The sequence below is a fragment of the Odontesthes bonariensis genome, chromosome 10 (assembly GCF_027942865.1).
Source record: "Odontesthes bonariensis isolate fOdoBon6 chromosome 10, fOdoBon6.hap1, whole genome shotgun sequence".
Classification (NCBI taxonomy): domain Eukaryota; kingdom Metazoa; phylum Chordata; class Actinopteri; order Atheriniformes; family Atherinopsidae; genus Odontesthes; species Odontesthes bonariensis.
In genome coordinates, this window is record NC_134515.1 from 10,925,785 (window position 1) to 10,943,996 (window position 18,212).

Here is an 18,212-nt window from a genome sequence, read left to right on the forward strand (position 1 = left end):
TGGCACTATTTTCTCTACCTTCGTATCACTGCCTGCTGTGTAGACCGTGCAGACCGAAGTGCAGACCGAGCAGTCCCCTGCTTCCGAGCAGTAAACACCATAACAGGCGCGGCAGGCGGCAGCAGGCAGTGATACGAAGGGAGAGAAAATAGTGCCAAGCGATTGTGAGGTCTGACTTTTTCCTGGAGAATGATTTTGTGATGCAAATGTATTACTCTTTTGAACGCATATTGTTTTGAGAAGCAAAATGCTTTATTTTTTTAAGCCCCAGCCAACTAGCCGGACTACCTTTATCACGCCAAAACTTGGCTGGAACTCGGCTCACAGGACGCAGCGGGGGGTAAGAAAATGTTCATAAATGATATTGCTAATATGGGATGTCATACAGCGTCATGTAAAAAGAGGTGAACTATCCCTTTAAACTTAAGCTGACTCCCATAACCTAAAAATGTATCATTATCACTTTACCGAATCACAAACTGGGTGAGAGATTGGCTACGGTCAGCCACATGATCACCAGGCCACCGGGCAGTTTTAGATCATATCAAAAGTAGTGCTTACTTTTTTATATTTAGAGGATGATTTCATGAAAGTTAATGAAAGGCCTCAAATGAATAATCTCCACAAATAGAAAGCTGACAAGTTGCTCCCAAACTATTTAGTCTGCGTCATTATAATAGAACAATGGGTGTTGTCTCTCCGCCCCATGAGCAGAAGAGTGGGATGAGCAGTGATGATAAGCTCCCACCTTGTCTGACACACCACTGCAGCTGGGTGAAAATGTCAGCCAGCAGGATCTCACTGAGGGGCTCGTAAAACTGGGTGAACACGTCACAGATGGCGTACAGCGCGTGGTTACATGTTGTCGTCATCCACTCAAACTTCTGGAAACAAACATCACATAAAAACCTGTTAGAATGGCGTCATTTCCTGATAAAACCAGGTAGTTTTTTTTTAAACTATCAGACCACTCTGACCTCCGTCTGCTGCTCCGGGAGCTTCATGTTGTCAAAGATGCGGAAGACTATTCTGAAGAGGTCGTGCCACCAGTGCTTCTCGAAGGTGTGGCCGTAACTTTTCATGATCTCAAACATGACCGTGAGGCCTCTGTTCGGAAAGCAAAGACAAACGGGAACCGTCAGTGTGAGGCGACTGCGGGGCAATTAAAGGCTCAGAAACGGTCCGTACAAAAGCAAAAATCTGAATAATTTCACCCCTAAAACAGTGGCCGATGGAAGCCACTCAGAGACCAAAGGTGGGACGGAAAGCGCGCTTCTTGTTTCCTTTAACATTCAGGGTCATGCACCTTGAACTCAGCTCCGTTTCTGAGGCTTTCAGCACACGATTCTACTGTAACAACCCGATGTGCGTTAGGAGGAACATTCTCCAGCCAACCTGTGTCCCCATTCTTCAAAAATGAAATACAAGCTAATGCTCGCCGTACTCAGTTCTGTCCCGGTCCGGTCAGAAAGATAGAAAATCTTCAAAGATAATAAGCTAAGTTTTAATCAAGTTTGAATCTTTTTGCTTTTGATCGGCACAGTTTCAAAACCTTGGTTACGCCTCATGATGCTGTGAAAGTCTTCTTCTTTCCACACAGTTGTTAATAAAAAAACATGGTTTTAAAGGAGGAGACTAGCTGTCTTCTAATAGTGTTGATCCGGGCACGTGGAGCACAAGGTTAGGAAAACAAGTAAAAGTAGCTGAAAGGAACAAACTTAAATCACTTGATTAAAATCAGAGCTTTTTGCTTCTTTTTTTCATGTATTTCTAGCCACTTTTCAAAATAATCTCATTTTCAACGTGGTAAAAGACATCTTTAAAGGACAGCTTTCACTTAAAATGGTATTTAATTGGATCCATGTACACGCTCTCTGGATTTCAGCACATACACTTAAATGAATGAATGGATAAAAGGCGAGCATGAAGACAATGAACAGTTAAGTTTTCTGCTAATGTTCGGGTCACAGCGGCACCCTGAGCCCTGCATCTTTAGCCTCCATTTGTTTACAGCTCTGACAAACTGAACATCTTTTTCTAATTACTGCACAGAATGTGTATGAATATTTATTTACGAAGGCCTTTAATTCAAAGTCACGCTGAGTCTGAAGCACATCTGTGTGCTCAGATTCTGTTAAAGAAAGGTGTTTAATGTAAATTAGCGGAGCTACTTTGCTACCTGGTCCGGACGTCGAGCTTGCAGCGGTTGATGATACAAGAAAGCTCGAACAGGATGGGAAACCAGCCACGAACCCACACTCGATCACCGGGAGCAACATTCATGTCATCACTGGTGTATTCCCTCAGAGCCTGGCCACAGACACAGCAGCACAGGAAGGGACCGTGTTTAGTTTGCTTTTTCTTTTGCTCGCAAACACCAAAAAATGAAGGATGAATGAACAGAATTTGACACACGGCGTGCGTTTTACACTCAAAGCTTCGCCCTTTTCTACCTGCGGTCGGTCAGAGACGTATTTCGCACAGTGTCGGATGAGTCTGATCGCCTCCATGCTCGTGTCAGGAAAAGCTGCGTTGCACACAAACTCCGACAAGCACTTCACTGCATCCTGGAACGAGTCGATGGCGGCTGCAAAGTGCTCCTGGAAGGTTTTCACTAGTGAAGGGGGAAAAAAACAAGTAAATATTCTCTTTTTTAACTCGTGCAAAAGCTTAAGCAACACTTGCAATTTCCCCACCGGGGAGCAGTTGTTACGTTACTTAGTTTACATCTTCTCAGCCAATACGACCGTGAGAGGTGTGCAGTCATACTCACTGACGATGTGGCCAGTGGTCTGGAAAGCCAGCTCCACGATGGTCTCGTCGTGGGCGGAGGCGGCCTGGTGAAACACCGAAAAGATGTTCTTCCAACCAGAGCGGATGTTGGCCGCCTGGGAGTTTACCATCTGAGCCACACACCTGATCACCATGTCTCTGATAGTGGGGGACCTGAGGGGAGGGCGAGAGGGGGTCAAGATCAAATAAATAATCCTTCGACTATTCTTTATACTGGGTGCAACGTTTCACTGAAAAACAACCACAGCTGTTGGAGAAACTGGAGAAACTAGAGATTTTCTGATGTTTCGTACCACATATTTGCTGATGATATCCAGCTATACTGCTCTTTCAAGCCAACTGAGCTCCAGAGGCTAAATTCCTTAGTTCATTGTTTGGTGGAGATAAAACGATGGCTAAATGATAACACGGGTTAAAAAAGTCGGGATGAAACAGTCGGGTTAAAAAAAAGTCGGGATAAAAAAAAGTCGGGTTAAAAAAGTCGGGTTAGGGGCGGTCGGTGGTGCAGTGGGTTAAGCAGCCGCCCCATGTACAGAGGCTTAGTCCTCGATGCAGCGGGCCCTGGTTCGACTCCCGCACCGAGCGGCCCTTTGCTGCGCGTCTTCCCCATCTCTCTGCCCCCTGCTTCCTGTCTCTCTCACACTGTCCTATCATTAAAGGCATAAAAAGCCCCAAAAATACTTAAAAAAATAATAAATAAAAAAAAAAAAAAAAAAGTCGGGTTAAAAAAGTCGGGACAAAAAAAGTCGGGTTAAAAAAGTTGGGATAAAAAGGTTGGGGTAAAAAAGTCGGGTTAAATAAGTCAGGTTAAAAAAGTCGGGACAAAAAAAAAGTCGGGTTAAAAAAGTCAGGTTCCGATCCTTCCAGGCTGTTGCTCCCAGGTTTGGAACGATCTTCCGCTCTCTCTCCGTTCGATGGAGTCTGTTGACGCCTTCAAAAGGCAACTTAAGACCTTTTTATTTGTTCAGGTTTTTGCTTAATTGTTTTGGGGCTGCTATGATTGGCCTTTTAAACTTATACTTGTATGTACTTCCTAACTGTGTGTTTCTGTTGTAACTGTAAAGCACTTTGTGACCCTGGTCTGTGAAAGGCGCTGTACACATAAAGCTTACTTACTTACTACTAGAAACCACCCCTCCATTTTACAGTTTTCAAGTCAGTACTCCACCTGTTCTTCTTCATGATGTGCTCGAAAGGCCTGAGGAAGTCCTTCTGGAAGCGGAAGTTGGCCAGCTCTCCTTTTTCCAAGAACTTCATGGAGAGCTGCCTCAGTGAGTCCACGGCAAAGATGGCCACATCTTCATTGGGGTTGCAGCCCACCTACAGAGGGCCCGAGACTCATTACTCAACCTCAGCCATCAGGTGGATTACAAAGAGAAGCACGGCGATGCCGTTTAAAACACTTTGTGAGCGTGTTTAAACCTACATTGATGGATCTGTTTGCCAACCGACATTGCGAACATATTAAGGGGACGTAATATGTCTCGATCTTCAGCAACAAAATGCTCCTTCGTGTTCGCCTGCTGTCTGGCTAGAAGCTAATTTGGTCCGTCTGCGGTGTGTCGACAGGCAGGTCAATGAACTTTATTAAGTCTATTTCTGCTGAAACTGCTGCCTGCTGGAAACAGCACAGACCAAAGCAGCGGGTCTGCACCATTACCTTGCTGGCACATGCCAGTGAGCGCCCGTATGCCATTTAAATGGCGGATCAGCTGACACAAACACCAGATGCCCCGCTCAATTCTAGCAGTGAAAGCTGCAGTCACTCTCAGCTTCACCATATGGCTGATACAATCACAACAGGCCCGAGTCGACGCCAAATGACAATTTAGCCTTAAATGGATGAATAAAGTCAGCGGATCTGCAGGAAACGTTGCATTCTGGGTTGTGCATCAACCACGGAGTGTAAATCCCTCTGTAACGCTTGCATCTCATCAAGAGTGAATAGCACAATAAACTTTAACTGTGCAGACAAATCCACCCTTCCTTAAAGGAGTCGGCCCCTCCTGCTGTAAAAGCGTTTCCCCTCCATTAAAGAGAAATGCTCCCTTCTCACACATTACTTTACGCCAGCTGACGGTAGATATGTTAGCGCTCCCACCAAGATTAAAGCAAAACAGCAAAAATACAGGTGGAAAACCAAAATAAACAGCTTAAAAGACGCTGAAGAGATTCTCTGAGCTCGTATGGGTGCTAATTAGATCCACTGCTGATAGTTAAAGCTGCAGTCTGCAGGATTTGTTGTTGTCATACGTAAAGTCCTAATTTTTGGCATTTTAAGAGTTTACATGATCTATCAGAACGCTTGAAGTTGAAAACGGTGACCTCCGTAGTCGCAAAATGCAAGAAATGCTTATTTTTTTAACCGAAAAATAAAAAGTTATTCAACTTCCTGTCCCGCCCCATCAAAACACATGAGAACTCGTGCACGTCTACGTGCACGCCAGATTCGTGTACACGACTCCTCATTCATCAACTCACCTGTCATTTGCGATCATGGAAGACACAGTAAGTAGACTAGCCCGTAATGAAGTTCAATAGTCCAGATAAATAAGCGTGGGGACGAGCCTACCTTGTATCGCGCGTGCACAATCGGTGATTGACAGGCAGCAGAGCCCAGCTCGTAACCTGATTGGTTACCTTTTACCGGTCCGGTCTGCAATTTTGTAAACAAACCTGCTGGCTTTGGAGGGACCTAGCGGGACATATAGGGGACCTAGAGAACTCATTTTTTTTTTGTATTGGGGTATTTAATGTACTACTTTCAGAATCCCCGGACAGTTCCAGGCATTATGCTTGAAAAAGAGTTGCAGACTGCAGCTTTAAAGTAACTGGAGCAATAAGTTTGATATGAGACAACGGCTCATTCTAAAGTGACATGACTGATTTAGGGTGTGTGCACATTGTATTTCTCTATAGATGCGTGATCACAAACATGCCCCATTTTCCCTAGGAGAAAATAAAGAACAATGTCCTACTTAAAATGAACAAACTGTGCAGAAATAAGGGAAATGTCCTCAAATCGCTGCTTTGTAGCGGTAACAAATCCAAGCCTTCACTGTGGAGATACAGGACAAACTTAAAGGGACAGTTTGCCTCTTTTGACATGAAGCTGTATGACATCCCATATTAGCAATATCGTTTATGAACATTTTCTTACCCCCTGCTGCGTCCTGTGAGCCGAGTTCCAGCCTCGTTTTAGCATTGATGAAGCTAGTCCGGCTAGTTGGCTGGGGTTTAAATCTTTTGTATCACTGCGTGCTGTGTAGACCGAAGTGCAGACCGAGCAGTCCCCTGCTTCTGAGCAGCAAACACCGTAACAGGCGCGGCTGTCGGCAGGCGGCAGCAGGCAGTGATACAAAGGGAGAGAAAATAGCGCCAAGCGATTGTGAGGTCTGACTTTTTCCGGGAGAACAATTTTGTGATGCAAATGTATTACTCTTTTGAACGCATATTGTTTTGAGAAGCAAAACGCTTTATTTTTTAAACCCCAGCCAACTAGCCGGACTACCTTCGTCAACACCAAAACGAGGCTGGAACTCTGCTCACAGGACACAGCAGGGAGTAAGAAAATGTTCATAAATGATATTGCTAATATGGGATGTCATACAGCTTCATGTCAAAAAAGGCGAACTATCCCTTTAAAAGCTTTAAAAGCACAGAGCAGCAGGGAGCGCCACCAGAAGAAAATGCCATCCCACCTCAAAAGACGAGACAGAGAAGAGCTTTTCGGACATGGTTTATGCAAACTATGGAAACTTTGAGGATCCTTCGCTCCACTGACCTTGTTGAAGTGATCTCCTATAACCTGCCAAATTCGAGACCACTGCAGCCTGATGCGGTTCATGTTGTAGTAAGATATTTCCACAATCTTCTGCAGGCTGAACATCCTCGGCTGGTGCGCCGAGGCCAGCTCGTCCATGGACACCGCGCACAACCACCGCACAAAGTCCACTGGAAGAAATCAGCGACACCCTAAATTGCCGACTCTGAATTTACTCTCCAACGTGCGCAAATGGACACAACGACCAAAGAGGGAATACTCACCAATAGCATTTCCATCTAGTTTGGTAGACCCGGTGAAGATCCTGCAAATACGAAAGTAGCTTTGAGATTTGAAGCAAGAATAATGTCAAGCGTTGTGTAAATTGTGCGATTTTGGCAACGTATGAGGACCTCCGAGGGGATCTCACCTGTCCACAGCTACCACCACACTCTGAGAGCTGGTCTCTCCTACCGACTCCTGAATGTGAGCCATCTGTCTCTTGTCCTGGCTTCCCACCAGATTCCCTGCAGCAGCAAAGACAATTAACTAGAGCCGGGCGCGTTAACTCGTTATTATCGCGTTAACTTGTTAATTATTTAACGCCGATAAATATTTGATCGCGCATTAACGCAGGTTTTATTATTGTAAAAGTCTGTTGAATGCGTCACATTCACACAGTTACAGCAAACACCACGAAGCACGGAGTAATGAAATAAAGATAAACTAGCAGGTAACATCACCGTTACAGGTGCTCCTCGGTCTCTGTGTGAAGCTCACGGAGCTAACCGGCGCTACTTCCTGTTTTACTTGTTTCAACATAAAAGCACGTATTTCAAAATAAATTTTTTTAAAAACTCCTGCATTTACAGCCAAGTTGAATTGTCTTCTCAGCGTAGTAGTTCCAGTCTAAAATATCACTTAAAGGCAAAACACACAACTGATAGCAGCAAGTCATTCAAGGAAACAGACAGTGGAGCGAGGCTTCTACATAAAAACTACAGAAAGATGCTGATGTTAAAAGTGTGTTTGCACAACAAATGTTATGGCACTTTCATTCATATGGCAGCACATTTAAAATAAAACTAAATGCTAAAAGCTATACACTACTTTTGAATTAATTTTTGGATTTTGCGTACAAATGCGATTAATTGTGATTAATCAGGGAAATCATGTGATTAATTAGATTAAAACATTTTAATCGTTGCCCAGACCTACAATTAACACAAGCGTGTACGGTGCAGAAGACCCAAAGAACATTATTAGAGTTCCAAAAACAAGGATCAGTACGCAGCGCCGGGGGGTTTTAATGGTGTAAACGTACCGAGCCCCAGTGGCATGAATTCCTCTGTGCCTGAAGGTAAGCCCCTGATGCTGGCCTCCCTGTCCCGAACCACCCCTGAGATGTAGCGCGTCTTCACCCCTGTGCCGATCAACTGGGCGAGCTCCAGCTGACTGATGCACCTCAAGATCTGCACCACGCACACAGACATATAACACCAATTATTGGTACTAATTCAAATGTAAAGAGTCATTTAGCATCTTTAGAAGCAGAGTTTGAGATAAAACTCCTCCACCTCGTGCCATGAGTTGCCCAGATAGTTCCCGTCAGTATGAGCCACGGTGATCAGGGTCTTAATGGTGTCGATGTTCTTCTGCTTCATTTCTGTGATGCTGGAACTGGCCGTCAGCAGGGTGAATCTGGCCAAGGCCTGAACGTACGCGTCTCGCTCCAGCTGCGAACAAACAGACCACTTAAATGCTCAGCCATGGATTCCACTACGAGCACTGAAGCAGTTAAACAATGAGTACATGAAAGAATTCAAAGGATTATGCATCAAGAGATTCATTTTTATACATGAGGTCAAATCAAATCAAATTTATTTGTATGGCACATTTCATGTACAAAACAATTCAAAGTGCTTCACATAAAATAAAAGCATTGCAGCAGGAAGTGGAAGAAGCATTAAAAATACATAAAAGAATATAAAGAGAAACAAATAAAATAATTTGAATTAATTTAAAAACAAGCAACAGTCCAGATAAATTAAAAGATTAAAAGGTATCAAATTTGTGTAAAAACCCGTCTCCAGACCTGCATACTGAAGATGCAGGCGATCCTGATGGCGCATCGAATACCTTCCAGGCACAGCGAGGCCACCTCCGGGTCGTCACAGTCCTGCAGCCCCACGCTGAATGCTGCCAGCAGCGGGGTCCATGCCAGCTGTAACACACAGCTTCCATCAGCAGGCGCAGATTTACAATACGAGTCTAACCGGGAGTTTATAGTACAGCAGCCAGAGCTACACCTCTGGGTAATTTACCATTTCAGACACTTCTCCGTTTCAGCCGAGAACAAACAAACACGATATTTTCTATGTGCTTAGTGATGTCACACGTTAAAGGGAAAGTTTTTTTATCACCTTAAATTCCGGACTATAAGCCGCTACTTTTTCCCCGGCTTTGAGCACCGCGGCTTATAATACGGTGCGGCTAATATATGCTTTTTTTCTTTTGTTTTTTTCATGTCGCCAAAAACATTTTGCTTCGTAACATTAGGCCGATACAATTAAGGAATAGTTCACAGCGGTCCACTGAAATTGTACGATAAATCAAACACACTTACACTCCTAAATTATTGTAAATCGGTCATTTGTACTCACTGTCAACATGGAAAACAAACGAAGAAATGCGTATGATGCAGCTTTTAAATTGAAGGCGATCAATTACTTTTCCTGGTAGGCTACTGTCTTTTTTATTTTTTATTTTTTTTAAACCAGCCGTGTTACAGGCACTGTTTGGAAAAAAAAAAGCATTTACACCATGTATTTGTGCGTTACCGATAGGTATTTAAGTTAAAACCAGCCGTGTTACAGCATTTGCAGTGTGTATTTGTTCCTGTTACCATATGCATTTAATTAAAAGTTTAAAAATCCTCATGTCTCATCTCTCTGTTTAAATATCTCATATTACTATGTGGCCACCTGCGGTTTATAATCCGGTGCGGCCTATACAAGTACAAAATGGATTTTCTTTTTAACCTGAGAGGGTGCGGCTTATATTCAGGTCCGGAATTTATGGTATTTTAAACCTGGAGCCTTATTTTCTGGCATAAAATACGTTCATCTACTCACCGATAACAGTTTGGTGAAAGTCGGACGATATTTAGTTTTATAGGCACAAGGTTCAGATCTGTGGTGGATTTCTACATCCCACTCCGGTTCAGAGCAGAAATATCCAGCTTCCTCATCTTTTTTCCACCCAAAGATGGGTTCAAATCAGGCTAAATTCACTGTTAGTGCCAAGTTGAAACTGTTGTGGTCAGTTTTTCCATCACAAGTTAAAATGGTTAGTTTAACTTAAGACAGAAAAGAGATAATAACAGTTTAACTTGGTGTAATCTCATTTAATCCCAGCTGGGAAATCTGATTTCAACTAAATGCTGGAATTTCCAATTTCCAAAAAATGCCAACGTCGTTACCTTGTGGTGGAAAACAACAGCGAAGCCCAGCGTTTATGGACCTGTCGGCTGGCTGAAATGTTCTGTGGTGCAGCGATTTAACAAACTATTTACTATACGCTCCGTCATCTGTTAACAGTGTGCTTTAAGGGTTAGTGAGCACCACTAACCTCAGAAGAGGCAGACCCTGTGGAGCAGAGGGGAGGAGTGGGGCCTGCGGCTCATTTCACGTCCTAAAATAGGTCAGCGTGAATAAATGTGAATTCATGGAGGAAAAAGGAGCCGTTGTATGTCACAGACATTTTGTTAAGACCTCAGGAAAGTGTGTCAGTTTAAGGAAAAGGGCGCAGTTTGTCTTGTTTAAAGGTAAAAGACACAGCATCACAAGTCCAGGTCTGAAAAAGACCAAAGAAGCCATCAGGTGCCCAGTTTAGAAAGAGAAGAAAAGAAGAAGAAGAGGAGAAACGGGCAAAAGATAAAGGGATGCAGATTCCTATGAGTGACTTGAGTGACGTAGGCTTTAGGCTATCTGTTAGCCTCTTGCTAATATGTTACTATTAGCCACGACTGTATTTGATTGTATTTGAGAATTGAGGCATCATGTCCTGCAGCTAATTTCACCCAAAGGCAACCTGGTCTAGTTTGTGTTTGCAACACAACAAGTGCAAATTCACACAGAAGTCCTGACCGTGGATTATTTTATTATTATGAGCTATATGCTAAATTAAATAACTTCTAATATACATTCACATGACATTTTGTAAGCTACATGTGGTATCTTTTTGTACCTTTTTAATTTTTCATATATATATATAAATTATATAATATAATACGTTGTTGTGTTGGTGGCGGGGTAAGTCTTTTTTTTGGGGGGAGGTAAATCTAGCCAGGTCCGCCGCTGGTTTGAGGAGCTTTGGAGTATTTGCTTGGTGCTCATTTCTGGGTAGTTTAAGTCACTGAAAACTAAACTAAATCACAAGCAAACTGTTTCCAACAGGAGACGGTTTGTCTAAATGTTGCCTAAATGTGTGAGAGCTCTTTGAGATGAATTTGTAACACTTTACATCTTCATGCGAATGAATGACCGTGACTCTTCTGAGACATCTGTACATGGAGCTCATTTTCTGCCTGGTTTCCTTTCTGTGAGGCATGTTTCACATTAGAAAATCATTACTGTGTTCTTGGATTAGCTTCCATTGCTCTAATCAGCCTGCAGGTTCACATGCTTCCCTTAAAATAACCTGTGAATTGTGTCAGTTTGGACAAGAAAAACCAAATGAAACAGCTCTGCTTCAGTTTAAGTAAGAAACGGAAAAAGAAATACTACCTTAAACATGGGCCTGACGTGTTCCAAGTGTGTAGCACTGAAAAATGGTGCCTGAGCGTGGCTGACGGCCTCCATGAGGGCTTTAGCGGTCTTCGCCATCTGCTCCATCTCCATGTTGTACAGCAGACGCCGCTGTTTCTCACTGGCAACATCTGGAGGAGGAAGGAAATCAAGGTTTCTGATGCAGCTCCCACACGTTTTAGAAAGCAAACTCCTGACCAAACCTTCATATTAGACCGGGATATAAACACTCACTCTGCTTGGTGGACTTTGGGGTGATAGAAAGCTCTTTGCTCTCCTTCATGGCAATCTTCTTGCCTGCGATCTCATCGTATATGGAAGAGAGATACTCCTCGGGCAGGTCTTTGCTGTCGTTAATACCGCGGTTCATCTTAATGTACTGCTCCTTGGTCATTTTATTCTTCACCTGCACAAACGGAGATCAACAGACACAGTTGGCTTCATTCTTTAAGGAGGAAATCAAACTACTGACTAAGGCTGCATTGACCGACAAACACAAGCTGTTGAAAGTCTTACAGTAAACAACAAATTTCCAGAAAATCGAATTCAGTATCATGAGAATTTTTCCATTTCGTACAGTATTTCCTGAGACTAAGTGATGCAAAATGCAACCACAGATAGTCTGATTTGTTGTTTTTACACATGCTGCTCATGTCTAAAAGCAGCGGAGCGGAGAGAAACCGCGACCTTTGACCCTACATCGTTTCTGCCGGACACCTGCATACTGTAGCTTGCGTGCACAAAGACAACAAAAGGCGAGGAAGCCATGCTAAACAAGTGTATCTGTAATTAAAAGCAAGTACATTCCCGGTCTAAAACTGAGAGGAAAAATAAAAAAAACATCAGTGAGAGAAGTTGGGATCATTTAAGCTTAAGCTTTATTGGTCTTACAGCACTATACTGCATGTGTTAACTCTAAAAACAGGCAGTTTTTAGCCGGCTCCACACTGAGGAGAAGACATCTTTCACTTCATAGCAACACTCTTTACTGCTCTCTGACTTTTTGCCAAATATCATGACTGTTTCTCCCTAAAGTCAGATGTGTGTGTCACTGCACTCTGCGTTTCTCAACTGCTTTTCCCAGACTATGAATTTCAGACTTAACTTCCTCTGTCACAGGACTCCTGTCATCACTCAGTGGGGTCACATGGCACTGAAAGGATCAGATAATTGGCTAAATTATAATAAGAATGAGTTGAGCAAGGGTAATTATCCTTGGATATATGGCGGTGAATGAATCGAATCAAACTCAGACATTCGAGAAAATGGCGAACGAAGAGCAAGATGAAGCTACGTCCCTCTACATTTGGTCTGTGATGAGCTGCTTGTTGCACAAACACGTTGCACAACGGAGCATTCTCCATCGCGTTGTTTGTTTCTTTCTGACGGCATCAACAGTAATATTGTCTCTTCCGACTTCTGGTTCACGACCCCGAGAAAAAATCTTGAGCATGCGCAGAACGCAAAGTCTAATTCACCACGAGCTTCAGCATCTACAAGCAGGTTTAGTGTGACTTTCAACCGAGTTATCTCGGGGTTTTAATCCGATCCAATTTCTTGTCAGATTAAGGTGTCTACATGAACTTAATAACTCAATCTTCTTATAATTTAGCCATTAATCCGATCCTTTCAGTGCCATGTAACCACACTGACTGAGTGTAGCAGCAGCTCTGTGCAGAAAGCCAGATTAAGACAAAAACTGGCCAATGCAACTCCCACGTTCACTGGAAAGAAGTCCCAGTTTTCACAAAGCTGCACTGCCAATACAAAGGGCTGCAGCACTGAAACAGGGTCGCCCAGCTGTAAAAGTCCACCTGTGACGTCATCACATTGTGAAAAGCTCACTGTGATAAATTCCCTGAGTTGCAAAATTCCTGTTTGAAAGTCAAAGGTCTGTGCAGAGTCTGTCGATCTGTAACTCAAACTGAAAACGTCGGGTAAAGCGCCTCCTTAAAATTAAAAGTTAACAGCAGCAAAGGTTCAGCTTTCCTTCCGTCTGACCAGCAGAAAACATCCGTGTGTCCTTCAGTTAAGAGCAGCCAAAACAGTGTTAACAGTGGCCCAAACACACCACGATGACAGCAGGGTGGTGGTGACAGAACATAAAGCAATCAACAGCTTTCACCTGAGGACTGTGCAGGTCTGTGGTGAGCATGATGATGGAGTACGCCAGCACGTAGGCGGTGTCGGCACTGGCAAACAGGGTCTGTCTGCAAAATAAGATGCATGTCAGGATACTTAAACAAAAACTCTGAACCTCAAAGGACCCATCTCTGGCGTCATTACACACGGGCATGAAACTCTTACCCCTGGTTACATTCCAGGTACCGAGCAGCAAACTTCTCCATCAGCCTGTCGATCTTCTGGGCCTCTCCGGGCAGCCTGAAGCCCTCAAGGAACGCTCTCAGAGCGGAGACAAAGTCCCGCCCGCAGAAGTCCAGCTGGTCCACGTAGCAGTACATCACCTCTTTGTTGAACTTGTTGTTCTCACCGAGGTACTCTCCCACCTGCGTCTGTGCGGATGAAGCAGTTGGAGAATCAAATCAAATGTATTTGTATGGCACATTTCATGTACAAAATAATTCAAAGTGCTTTACATAAACTAAAAGCATTGCAGCAGGGAGTGGAAGAAGCATTAAAAATACATAAAAGAATATAAAGAGAAACAATTAAAATAATTTAAATGAATTTAAAAACAAGCAACAGTCCAGATAAGTTAAAAGATATCGTGCAGATTTCATGCATAGACACATGAGAAAAGAAATGTCTTTAACCTGGATTTAAAAATGTCTCCATTTGGTGAAAGTTTAATCTCCACTGGCAGTTTGTTCCACTTGTTTGCAGCATAACAGCTAAATGCTGCTTCTCCATGTTTAGTCTGGACTCTGGACTGGACCAGCTGACCTGAGTCCTTGGATCTAAGAGCTCTGCTGGGTTTATATTCTCTGAACATATCACAGATGTATTCTGGGCCTAAACCGTTCTGGGATTTGTAAACCATCAGCAGGCTTTTAAAATCTATTCTGTGAATAGAAAACTTTGACGCTTTCCCAGACAATCTGGCACGGCGCAACTCTGTGCACGTCCTTACTGTGTCCAGTCGGTCCTCCTGGTGTAAGAACTGGGCGATATCTTCAGCCGTGGAGCCCAGCATGCCCTGGTCCTGCAGGTACTGGACGCCGCGTTTTGGCTTCTTGTTGAAGCTGCAGAGACAGCAGTCAGTACAGAAACATTCCCAGCCAAAATCACTTAACTAAAACCAGCCGGAACTAATTCTCAATGAGCTCACAGTTCGATGCCGTGCTCGATGATGTCCTTCTGTTGTTTGATGACCTCGTACTGCTCCGGATGATCCGCCTGGGACGTGGGGACGCTGGAAACGGTGGAGTCCAGCGAGCTGATGCTGTCCCGACGGCCCGCCAGCTGCTCCGGAAGCTTGAGCTCTGCGCCCTCGCTGTCAGACGGATGCTCCTGACCTGAAAGCAGAACGCGCACCATAACTGCTACATGTCGAGACGCCCCCCCGATTTCCTGTGGACCGGTCGTGCGTTTTCTGTTAGCTTACCCAGGTTAGCCTGAAGGTTGGGATTCACATACATGTCTTTGCTCCACTCCACCATACATTTGAGAATGGACACCAGACACTCCAAACCCTTTTTACGCAAGCTCAGCTCCTGTAGGAATCACAGAGGGATTTAAATTCACATTTAAATTCATCATATTACTAGATATTATTAGAGCGGATGTGATACGTATAAACTTTTTTTTGATGGTTAACTCAATGATGGTTTTTCTCCAGATAACGAGTTAATTTACCGATGGTTTTCGAGGCCACTTTTTCTCCCCAGTCCGCCCCAGTTTATTTGTGTTTATATGTATTTCTGCTAGCTTTGTAGCTATAATCCGGCAGATTTACATTTGTTTTTATACTGATGTTCATTAATGTGCATTGTCCCTATTCAAATAAATAAATAAAAAAAAAAAAAAAGCATTTATCTCGTTATTTATCTCAAGAAAACGATAACGGCACGTCTCGTGCATCGTTCGGTAACCATGGAGATGGCCTGGTCCCCTCAGCCGGTCACTGATGAAGTCAACTATATCAGCAGGATCACTTAGGTGTAAACGCCTATAAATTAACTCGTTATCTGGAGAAAACGATCAAAAAAATGTTTATACGTACCACGTCCGCATATTACAACTTGATGCTGCGATGAATTTAGTAAAAAGCTTATTACACAGGTAAAAAACACAAAGCAGAAAAAGCCCTGATGTTTATTCTATTTATTTTATAAATAACTATGATTACAATGTATTGAATTCCAGTTGGCTTGAATTGGACTTTATTATTTAAGTGCCTTGAGATGACATTTGTTGTATGTGGCGCTATATAAATAAAAATGAATTGAATTGAATTGGTTGACGGTAAACGGTGACACGTACCTGCAGCGGAGTCATCCCAAGCTCCTGCCCGCTCCTCCCCATGGCAATCTTGGACAGATCGTTCACAAGGCGCTCGAAAATGTTTGCGGCATTTAAGTCACAGTCGTAGTTTACGTAGATGTCAACCACGCACTGAGCATCTGAAGACAGAAACAGAACAGAGTGTGAAAAGGTCATTTTTATATTCATAAAAGCATTGATGGAAATGTGTGCAAATGACTCAGGTAATCACACTCAGTGGGGTTACATGGCACTGAGAGGATCGGATTATTGGCTAAATTACAATAAGAAGGAGTTGAGCGAGGGTAATTATCCTTGGATATATGCTGGTGAATGAATCGAATCAAACTCGGCATTTGAGAAAATGGCGAACGCAGAGCAAGATGAAGCTACGTCCCTCTACATTTGGTCTGTGATGAGCTGCTTGTTGCACAAACGCGATGCACAACGGAGCATTCTCCATCGCCTTGTTTGTTTCTTTCTGACGACAACAACAGGAATATCGTCTCTTCAGAAAAAATCTGGAGCATGCGCAGAACGCAAAGTCTAATTCACCACGTGCTTCACCGTCAACAAGCAGGTTTAGTGTGACTTTCAACCGAGTTATCTCGGGGTCTTAACTCGATCCGATCCAATTTCTTGTCAGATTAAGGTGTCTACATGAACTTAATAACTCAATCTTCTTATAATTTAGCCATTAATCCGATCCTTTCAGTGCCATGTAACCACACTGACTAAACACCTTAAAATCAACCCACTGGGTTTTAAAGCTCAAGGATTGGGCATTAAAAACGATCTAAATTCCTTGAACTAATCCTGGCTACAAATTAACTTCTTTCACAGTTGAACTGCTGCAATGCGGCACTTGGTGAAAAACTAACCTGGCAAGAAATTCCTCTACTATTATCTTTGTCTTTTCACTACTTTTCACAAGTTTCACGGCCTTCCGTTGTCCCACAAATCCCTCATGGCGTCCGGATGTATGGGAAGCTTTGAGCGGGGCTTCAGCAAACGATTATCTTGGTTAATTGAGTATTCTATCGATTTTCTCCATCGAGTAATCGGATAAGAAAAATTTAAGTACTGAACTGAATGTCAAAAGAACAAAAAACCAAGCAGTGCATTTAGGTGCCATGTTACAATATTTTCTAAAATAAAACATTGTGCTTAAATACAAGACAACAGTGGAAAAGCTTCCTTCTGCTCTCTGCTAGCATCCTTCTCAGCTAACGAGCCGACTGATTACCATTAAAATGCTAACGTGAAAGGTGTTTGTTCCGCTCAGTGGACTTTTTCCTGGAGAATGATTGTGTGATGCAAATGTATTACTCTTTTGAACGCATATTGTTTTGAGAAGCGAAACGCTTTATTTTTTAAACCCCAGCCAACTAGCCGGACTACTTTCATCAACGCCAAAACGAGGCTGGAACTCGGCTCACAGGACGCAGCAGGGGGTAAGAAGATGTTCATAAATGATATTGCTAATATGGGATGTCATACAGCTTCATGTCAAAAGAGGCGAACTATCCCTTTAAACTTCATAAGGGTCACTCATACGTCAACTGAATGCTAGAGTTGCTCAATCTTTTTTAATTATTAGAAGCGTCCCAACGCATCAATACTCCAGAAAAAGCTGAGTTCACCATAAATGGGTTGTTAGTTCACTCCAGTTTAACCAGGAGAGGATATATATGTCTATATATTAAAAGTTATTGATTGTTTTTGCTGAACTGTACCTGCACAGATGCGCGTAAGTGTCTGGATGACCATCCACTTGTGCTCAAAGGAGCTGGTTGACGTCTCCAGGATTGTCAAAAAGATCTCCCGAAAAAACACCTGAGGTAAGGAAATAAAACGGGATAAAAAGCCAGTGAGTTTAGCAATAATCCCGACGGTGAGACGCAAATCCTCCCATTTATCACAGAAACCTGCAGGCCAACTCGGGACTCTGCACTTTGTACCTCAATCTGCATCTTCAGGTGGACCTTGAAGTGGGAGAGCAGGGTGAGGAAGATGGCCAATGAGAGCTCAAAGACCTCAGGCACTGAGGAGACGCCGTTTTTGGACAACGCTACGCACAGATACTGTTTGATGGCATTCACGAACATCTCATGGGTGCGAAACACCGGTCCAGCACCCTGCAGCACGGAGAGCAGCAGCTGCAGGGACACAATCTTTGACCGCAGCTCATGGGACCTGCAGACGATGGGCAACAAGTTTAACTTAATGACATAACAACGGGAAGTTCCACTGACAACATACACCTGAATAAAAGGTAATTCAGTATGTTATCTAAGATGGGCCAGGATTCTTCCTGTGCTCATTTCTGTGTTTGGCCTATTCACACCGACTGGCTCAGGGTCTGATGTTACAGTAACCAGAGATGACAGGGCCACGCCAGCATG

At 43.4% G+C, this 18,212-nt stretch overlaps 1 protein-coding gene across 2 annotated transcripts in view; it reads right to left on the reverse strand.

Moving 5' to 3' along the window:
- Window positions 1-18,212, reverse strand: part of arfgef2 (ADP-ribosylation factor guanine nucleotide-exchange factor 2 (brefeldin A-inhibited)) — a 39,241-nt gene that overhangs the window by 10,897 nt on the left and 10,132 nt on the right. For both annotated transcript variants that reach the window (XM_075476227.1, XM_075476226.1), the window contains exons 10-31: window positions 17,769-18,003; window positions 17,544-17,643; window positions 15,808-15,947; window positions 14,930-15,038; window positions 14,654-14,840; window positions 14,456-14,567; window positions 13,672-13,877; window positions 13,490-13,574; window positions 11,599-11,770; window positions 11,344-11,495; window positions 8,652-8,780; window positions 8,134-8,292; window positions 7,881-8,028; window positions 6,987-7,083; window positions 6,841-6,881; window positions 6,578-6,747; window positions 3,962-4,113; window positions 2,774-2,946; window positions 2,454-2,614; window positions 2,180-2,310; window positions 978-1,107; window positions 749-884 (exon numbers count right to left, since the gene is read on the reverse strand). In XM_075476227.1, the coding sequence (XP_075332342.1) occupies window positions 749-884; window positions 978-1,107; window positions 2,180-2,310; window positions 2,454-2,614; window positions 2,774-2,946; window positions 3,962-4,113; window positions 6,578-6,747; window positions 6,841-6,881; window positions 6,987-7,083; window positions 7,881-8,028; window positions 8,134-8,292; window positions 8,652-8,780; window positions 11,344-11,495; window positions 11,599-11,770; window positions 13,490-13,574; window positions 13,672-13,877; window positions 14,456-14,567; window positions 14,654-14,840; window positions 14,930-15,038; window positions 15,808-15,947; window positions 17,544-17,643; window positions 17,769-18,003 (3,125 nt within the window). The remainder of the gene's footprint in view (window positions 1-748; window positions 885-977; window positions 1,108-2,179; window positions 2,311-2,453; window positions 2,615-2,773; window positions 2,947-3,961; window positions 4,114-6,577; window positions 6,748-6,840; window positions 6,882-6,986; window positions 7,084-7,880; window positions 8,029-8,133; window positions 8,293-8,651; window positions 8,781-11,343; window positions 11,496-11,598; window positions 11,771-13,489; window positions 13,575-13,671; window positions 13,878-14,455; window positions 14,568-14,653; window positions 14,841-14,929; window positions 15,039-15,807; window positions 15,948-17,543; window positions 17,644-17,768; window positions 18,004-18,212) is intronic.